Source organism: Triticum urartu, chromosome 1A (assembly GCF_056163025.1).
Source record: "Triticum urartu cultivar PI428250 chromosome 1A, HENAU_Tu73, whole genome shotgun sequence".
Classification (NCBI taxonomy): Eukaryota; Viridiplantae; Streptophyta; class Magnoliopsida; order Poales; family Poaceae; genus Triticum; species Triticum urartu.
In genome coordinates, this window is record NC_141873.1 from 11,434,222 (window position 1) to 11,442,998 (window position 8,777).

At 40.7% G+C, this 8,777-nt stretch overlaps 1 protein-coding gene across 7 annotated transcripts; it reads right to left on the reverse strand.

Annotated features, from left to right (window-relative positions):
- Positions 1-3,208: 3,208 nt before the first annotated feature.
- Positions 3,209-8,777, reverse strand: LOC125542269 (Serine/Threonine-kinase). 7 transcript variants are annotated; one of them, XM_087543841.1, is made up of 10 exons: positions 8,535-8,777; positions 7,591-7,858; positions 7,408-7,473; positions 6,499-6,572; positions 5,514-5,567; positions 5,209-5,301; positions 4,707-4,826; positions 4,396-4,467; positions 4,157-4,234; positions 3,209-3,747 (listed from the first exon to the last, which is right to left on the reverse strand). In XM_087543841.1, the coding sequence occupies exons 3-10, from the start codon at positions 7,415-7,417 to the stop codon at positions 3,556-3,558; spliced, it is 693 nt and encodes a 230-aa protein (XP_087399967.1). In that variant the 5' UTR covers positions 7,418-7,473; positions 7,591-7,858; positions 8,535-8,777; the 3' UTR covers positions 3,209-3,555. The 7 variants fall into 7 exon arrangements, with proteins under 7 accessions (XP_087399967.1, XP_087399961.1, XP_087399947.1 ...); XM_087543835.1 differs by having other exon boundaries at positions 5,514-5,594; XM_087543821.1 differs by lacking the exon at positions 7,408-7,473 and having other exon boundaries at positions 5,514-5,594; positions 7,591-7,840.

The following is an 8,777-nucleotide window of genomic DNA, read 5'->3' on the forward strand; positions in this document are numbered from 1 at the left end:
AAATTGGAATACTGTAGACAAGATGTAGAGAAAAACATGCTACAGTTTTTGAAGCGCCTCAATAGCAATGAAGATATAATACTTCCTTACAACTTTGAGTGAGTCACACTGTCTTGTACTATCTGTTTTTGCTTACTAGCTAGATGTTAATAAGTGTATAGGGTTTAGGGTTATAGTTGATTAGTGTTATGCACATGCCCGCTTAATTTATACATGCAAACGTATGCGCATGCAGGTACCACTGGATCTTGTTAGACATTAAAGTTGACGAAGGAAAAGTTGAAGTACTGGACTCACTACTTAAAAAAGATAGTGACTACAGCATCATGAAGGGGATAGTCAACAGGTAATTTCAATCATTATTAACTATATCTCGGCCTATTTAGTTCGTCATTTCCTGATATGAACTATTTTTAATAACCTCTTTATTAATTTTCTTTGCCGGCGGGCGGGGTTTGGGCAAAGTACATCAAGGTGACTCCAGAAAAATGGCGACAAAAGCTATTTTGGTATCGACCCAAGGTAAGCAATTAAGTAGTACTAGCTAGCTAGCTACCATCTCTTTAATTCTTGTTTCAATACCATTAATTAATTAACATGCTTGATTAATTATTATTTGATTAAATTCTGTTCTCGTAAAGGCCCTGAAGCAGGCGCCGGGGACTGAAGTGTGTGCATACTACGTTTGCGAGAACATTGGCATGATGGCGTCCGAAAGGAGCAGATCTGATAGACAGGACTGGGTACGTTTGCCAGAACACTATTTACAAATCTTACATGATTGTCGATATCTAGTCACACAACTAATACACATGCATATTGATCTCCTTCTTAACAATTCAAAGAGGTGCGGGACCAGCTCCTACCAACAGAGCGCATACGAGCACTTCAAGAGGAAATAGCGGTATTTTTGCTCGACCAGGTCATAGATCCCAAAGGAGAATACTATTACCCGCTACCGCCCCATGAACCACTTGTCATCGTGCTCCGAAGGCACCAAGACAACATGTAGGAGAAATTGTATATATATACATGTGTATGTGTGAATAATTAATGGTGGTTGTGAGACATTCGATTATATATATATATATATATATATATATATATATATATATATATATATATAATCGGTTCCACGAGAAAATCTATTTATATATATGCATAACACGTATAATATGTAGTATCGTAAAATATCAGCAAACAAAAAAGAATTAAATGAAAAACACAAAATTAATGGAAAATTAAAAATTAAAACCAACCCCCCCTCCCTCACATTTAGTACCGGTTGGTGCTACCAACCGATACTAATGGTCTACCAGCACCCGGGCCTGCCTCGTGCCACTTGGTGGCACTTTAGCGCCGGTTTGTAGCGAACCGGTAGTAAAGGGGAGGGGCCTTTAGTCTCCACTCTTTAGTGCCGGTTGCAGAACCGACACTAAAGGCCCTTACGAAACGGCGCTAAAGCCCGGTTCTGCACTAGTGCCAAATGCCGAAACTGTGACCGAGAGCTCAACAAAAACAGTACCTCTTGTCGCAAACGACCCTGCCAAGACGTTAATCATCGGGTCCAACCTAGACCCCATATAGCTCCGAGTACTTTTGCTGCCCGAGCAGGAAAACAACAATGTTCTTTTCGAAAAGAAGCCGAAACTGCCAGAGGTGCGCGCCTGACGTACGCAAACAGTTAAGAGGATATGGAGTCATCACAAAGAGCTGCCTAGGAGGCGGCACACGGATAAACACTGCTCGATGGTGGCGGATTAAGCTAGTTTCGTGTTATGTTAGTTGTTGTTGCATGGACCATTACTAGAGTACAAAGTAAGAGTGGGAGTTGTCCATCGAGGTATAAGGAGAGAGAAGACAGTTACTCCATTTGTTATATGACTTTTTTTAATGACAAGAGTACATGAGTCTAGGTTGCACAAAATCAAATGTCCATTTGTTGGTTTTGGTGAAAACTGGAGGAGTAAAAATAACACATCTTCAGACGCTGCTTTCTCCTTTCTCTCTCTCTCTCTCTTTTGAGGCCCTGATCATAGAACAATTGTTCTACGCTACATTTTCTATTAATAAAAAAAGTATAGTACAGGGAGAGAGTTAAAAAGGGAAGGAAACAAAACAAGGAAAAAGCTAGAAAAGAAGCCCTATCCTATCTCTAGGAAACATCACTTCCAGTCTTGGCCGGACTCATGGAATGATCTAGTTCTCTCTTCATGTCCAACTCCCCATCAATTGCTCCTACACCAGTAAGGCTGGCAACGTCCTCGCAACTCCCAATTCTAGTACTATGAGTATAGTCTTCCGCGAACGGAAGGCATACTTTTGCAGGTGGGCAAAGCAAAATAAGACATTGCTGGTTACTTTCAGCTTATTTTCGCCTCACCTCCTTGACTCTTGCATTTTTGTTTTCCTCCAATATTTTAGATGGGCTAAAGCTAAACACGATAAGATAAGAATCCATGTCACATGCACTTTGACATCCTTAGGCATGGGTATATATAAGACTTCTACTCATCTCTAGTCTTTGGTACTAGCTCTTTTTTGGAGGACAAAATGATAATTTGTGTGAGCATGGTATATGTGTTGAATGAGCGACATGACCATTCCATATGCATATTTAGATTCCAACCTCTTGCTGGAAACAAAATGGAAGAAAATGTCGTGTTTGGTTGGACGGAACTCACATCAAAGGAACGAGTGACTGGTTGAACAAAAATTGCATCTACAAATAGGTTAATCATGAATGACCTAGAGTAACTAACCTTCAAGTAGTAGAATGCATGTTATGTTGCTTACCATCACATGACTGGGAAGTAGAATAGAGAGAAAATAATTTAATTATCAATGATTCAGAGTAACCGACCCTTCATGTGGTAGAACTTAATATGCATGTTATGTTAGATATGGTCATACTTACCATCACACGAATGGGAAGTGGAAACAAAGAGTTTTCCATGTCCATCGCTTGAATCATGAAAGATGAATGAAATGGAAATTGACCGATATAAGCTAGGTTTTTTGGCTCCCTTTCAAGATCAAAATATCATAGCAAAGAAACCTAGAAGAAAACATTGGAGAAAGCAATGCACAAAATTAGAAATTGGTAATAGCAAGTGACCACTGTTGTACAAAATGCACATCAGTTCTGAATAAATGGCCATTTTCCCTTCTATATGCTCTTCTTAGATCTTCTCTTCTAGCAAAGCACTAACAGTCTAAACATCATCGTATATCATCTGGGGCAAAAATGCCAGTTGCCCCATTTGTTACACATGAATACATGGAGATTCCACACTATGTTGCATGCGTTCCACAGGAAACAATTCATTCGGTACGTAAAATTTCTAGTATTTCATCATGATTCCTATACAACATTAATCAGATCAAGAACATAATACCTCTCAGAAAAGAAAATACACCCTACTAATTGACCTTAAAGAATGCAGGAACCAATAAAATAAACTCTGGCTACTTTTGCTGCCTGAGCAGGAAATACTATTCTTATCAGAAGAAGCGGAATCTGTTGATTCCTTTTTTTATCCAAAGGTGTATTTATCAATCTGTTGACACGCGAGCAAGTAAGCCAGTGGCCGTTTGAACCGTCTTTATCTGACCAGACCCAATCAGATCGCGGAGGTGGAACCGCACGTCAAGAGGTGATAATCTTAACCTCGTCTTCTCCAGTGAAGATAGTAGCATCTCCTTGTACTTCCGACGGTTCAATAACGAAAGAACTTCCTTCCTCCCCTGCTCACCATAACCACATTTGTCAAGATATCAAAACTGTAGGCCCATTGAGAAGAATCCGGGAAAGCAGATGCAAGAATAATAAACAAACTAAAGTAAACTAACGACAGCATTCATAAAATACATCGTGCGTGGTTCCAGAGTATGTACATGGATTTAACTATAAATATTTGCGCAACCTACACAAGTTCATGGACCAGGAGTCAATGAAAATTATGTAGGCAATGAAGATTGAAACAGTCAGGAGGGATGGAATCACAGTAGCCAGTCAATCATTAAAGTGGTGGAAAGATTACTTCACTCAGCAGAATCAGCTTTATATCTGTTATTAATTTACTAGAACCATCTTTCAGATTAACTAACACCACGAGATTTGAACGAAGGAATAGAAAAGCCAAGTAGTGCAAACCTGGGTTAGGCCTTTCAAGATAGGGCCAATACTTGGAATAGAAAACCAGTACATGTTTGGATCTATTAGTTGGCGTGTCTGCAAAAAATCAACATGGCACAAACAGTACGCATGATTGGATGCAGCTATTAATTGATTGGTAAACATGAATCTAATGATCCCATGGAAAATACTTTAAGAAATGACCAACATGTGAATACAAAAACACCCATGATAATGATCCAATGGAAAATACTTACTAGGAGACCAGCATTCATCAATAAGGTGATATGTTTATCTCTTGCATCACCCCCATTTGATAACAGTGAACACTGCAATAAAAAGCAGAAGACATGAAAAGCCTTAATACAGCAGTTCTATTTCTTGATTTATTACTGGGTATTATTTAAGAAACGATATACTAAAACAAAGTGTCAGGTAACATCCAATGATAGATCATCGCAAAGCTTCGCAGAAGTTAAAATTTGGTAATGAGATATTCTAGAGAGAAGGTTAAGATAGAATTCTGCAGAGGATCAACACTTATCTCCAGTACATGGCTGAAACTTACCAGCTCTAGGTGATCTATGCTAACATCCAATTTCGAAGGCAGAACATATTTCTCAAACCACTCAAACACTTCACTGCAATCTTGGTTTTTACCCTTTGACCTCCTGACAGCAGATTCCATCTGTATACACTCCGTGTAAGAGATAAGCAGATCCATTAAAACTTGCAGTACGAATAGATAAATTTAATGTGATGAATTGTTACATTATGACTAAAACTTTATTATCAACAAAAGATGAGCTACTGTATATGATGGTAAATATGCAGTTCAGTTAGCGTGTGCTTGATTGGTTAAACAAGGTATATGGGATAGGGCCATCCAGCTTGGTAAGGATAGGCTTGTATGAGGTTAAACAAGGTATATGGGATAGGTTGGTTGCTTCGTTGGGTGGATGGGAGTATCACAACAGATTGGTTAGCTAAATGACACCTCTTAACTTCCATTACATTAACACCATCTAGACCTAGTGAACCTACTTAAGTCATACCAGAAAAACATATACCTGTTTCAGATAATCATCCATGAACATGATTGCATGGTCATCCTGCCCAGTATTGAGTTTGAATACACGGAGTACTCTGTCTTTCTTCAGTGACTGCAAAAAGTATTTCTATGTTCAGGTTTCATCAGAGCAAGGAAAAATTATCTCTGATGCAATTGGATATTAATATACATTGGTCTACGATAATCACCAAAATTTAACACGAGAATCGCTCGAAAAGAATCCAAAGGTAAAACACAAACTTATCATTGCATTACAAAAGTGGTGTATACATAAAGAATTATTGCATAAGTTCAAAACAAAACCTCCAAATCTCTATCAACTTGTGTCCTGTCCTTCACGCTGCTATACAATTGGGACTGTAAAATGAAAGGCTGTGTTACAACCTACAAGTGAAAAACAAAGAAAAGGATAAATTTTGTGCAGAAATGGTACTGAATCACCATCATAAAAGGAAACACTGAATTTATATAAACATATTGCAACATGTTTTCTTCATTATTACATGGAGTATTGCGACATCTTTCCATTACGAGGAGGAGCAAACATAAAAAACAAGAGTTTAGCAGTAGGCAAGAAGCACCCCCCCCCCCCCCCCCCACACCCCCCAACCCAAAAAAAATGGCAGGCATGAACCGTCGCTCCACCTATGCGTTGATGTTGTTAACCATCATCTGAAGCTCCTGGCTCTCTCCCTAGAACACTTAGTTGTGCCTCTCTTCAAATGGATGAAATTTGTAGAATCACTATCGAGTCCAGGACTTTTCGACAATCTTTTGGCAATGATTTTCCCCAAGACAGCCACCAAATTCATTTGGAGCGGCGAGCTGTCCATCTTAAAATGATTTGCCAGTTACCTCAACCAGGAGCAGTGTTCACCGTCTCGGCGTGTTTGGGCAGCTGCAGGCATTTAAGCTGGTCAACTGTCCCAGCAATGGTGCTGCAGTACTAACCAGATGAAGAAAAGGCACTTGACAGGCACTTTGGCTTTCCAGAGCACCTTGTGGCACAGGAATACTGTCCTGACACGAAGAATGCCCTATCAGAGAGCTGAGCTGACTGAAAGTGTGGACATAACTGTTTCCTTTTCTAATGTCTAAATTCACACATCATACATAAGCATTGTGGATTGTGGAAAAGATTCATGTGAATCGCATAAAATAAGTATCTAGTAGGTGGTTCAATCTATTTAATTAACAGCTTAAACTGCTGAAACTCAATCAATGCGACAAAATCAAACATGTATTTATGATATTATTGTTTTCCAAGTTCAGACAAGCATGTAAATACCTTCTCTAGCTTTGGGAATTGTGTGCGCATCAACTGTAGAGCTATCAGAGTATCACTGAATATAAGGTTGTCCTCTGCATTATCAAAATTGCTAGATGTTAAAACAACTTCACAGCTTGAGATGTACAATAATAATTGTCACTGAGTGCAACGTTTTTCACGTACAATTTGTAGAATCTTCTTAACAAAATATAATGTCTTTGATGTTGACTATCTAATGCAACTAGAAGTGATCTAAAAATAGGTTGCAAATTATGTTGAAAGGTTACTAGACTTATTCTGAGGGTGTCAGCTAGGTACCCGCTCTCCTGACTTGCACATTTGGGTCACCAAAACCATATAATCTCCAGAGCCCGAGCTAGTGTGTCCATCCAGGGCCTCTAATCATGTTCCCAATTTCGCAGCAAGCCACAAGACGCCTATAGTCCATTGTTAATTCCTCTCTGTACCTAACCTTGTTCCAGCCCCACCCCAAAGAAGCTAATCAACTGGAGCTATAAATCTCTCATAACAACAGCCGCAACTACTGACAATCGACCCCACCAGTGGCAACCATGGGAGATACCAACAGTGGCGATGAAACTCTGTTTCCAGCTACATCAACTATGGCAATCCATCCTCTGCTACCTGCTGTGTCCTAGAAGCAATGAAGCCAACGAGAGAGAGCATCTGTAGCAGATGGTGACCCGACATATAGCATTTTGTTCTCAGCAAGCTCTGTAAAAATGAAACCTCTCTTGACTTGTTACAGCTGGCCAATTTCTGCCATGTGCTAGCTGCCACAAAAGCAATTTTCTAGGAGTACATAACTGAATGAAAAACTACAGCATACATCATATGAGTTTATCAGGCCTGAACGTTGAGAAAGAAGAACAAGAGACACTGTAAGGGGGTCATAAGTACACTAACTCATAGTCATCTATCTGATGCGGTGCTGGTGGTGATACGCAGTGACCCACTTGATTTAGTATTGACCTAAATGTGGAAATTAAGAGAACGGTGACCTATTTGACACACTTGAGCAAAGTTTAGTGGCCAGCGTGTAATTTACTCTAACAGAGAAGAATAAATTAGACAGAGAAAGTAGCAAACCAAGGCTTGTGCTATTCTCGGTTCTGCCTTGTGAACTTGTGGCATCGTCATTAGGAGAGCGTGGTCGCTTCTTTTTCCCACGAGATGATGATGAATACGATGGCCATGGTTCTGCCATTTCACTTTGCTGATTGTCCAGTCCAATTTAAGTCGATGTCTGTCCAATAAGGAGTCAGATCCTCTAATTTGCATCAGTAACCTGGAGCTTCCTTCCACAAGCAGCAAAACGGTAAGGCTTGTTACTTGTGAGCTGAAAGTTTAAAAACACCTGCAGTCAGAGGGATTCCAATAAGTGTTGAAAAATCTGGAACATGGAAATGGTTTAGGAAACTCGGAATACTAAGGAAAAACGGAGATACAGATGGTACCACACTCAGTCATTTCAACTGAACTAGAATGACTTGAAAGTTTACCATAAAATGGAAGCAGAAAAATAAACAACACAAGGGGTGGACAAAGTTCACTGAAATTCCCTAGTATAAGCTTCCTGCAGTCTAGGGGTATTCGGCAATTCAGGCACCTTGCTGAAAGGGGAAACTATCACTTTGCTAATCCACTGGAATTTCGCAAAACTCGTACGCACATACTACGATATAATGCGCTTGCTAATCCGGTGGAAATTCACAAGTCCGAGAAACTGTCGGATCAAAGTAGTCTCTGAACCTGCAAACAGAGCATTCAAACTACTTCTCAACGCACTGGAATTTTTTGCAAGGTTTGTTGTCTGCACTAATCCTCCACTGCTGCCCTACCGCGAAGAAATAGCGATTTCTCCACCAATCAAGCTACCAATATATCCATACAGGCAGAGGCAAAGTACAGGAACGAGGACAAATTTTGTACTAATACCAGACAAAAAATTTCCTCTCCTCTCTGCAGCTATATATCCATCTACTACAGGAACGAGCGCTAACTGACGGACAGAGATTGGATGGATGCATAACCTGGTCGCAGCCCGCGCCGGCGGCTCCCCGCCGTCCGGGGTAATTGCAGACGGCCGGAGTTGCGACGGCGGCCTCCTCTTCGAGACACGCGGCGACCTCCCCCGCCGCGCGTGGCCGTCAGCGCGCAACAACCTACTCGGCGGCGGCGGCGACGGCGGCGGCGAGGGCTGGGATCTGTGGCGTGGGGGTGGGGGGCAGGACGAGAGGCCAATCGGGATTTTTTTTTTTGGAGTAATCTGGGAC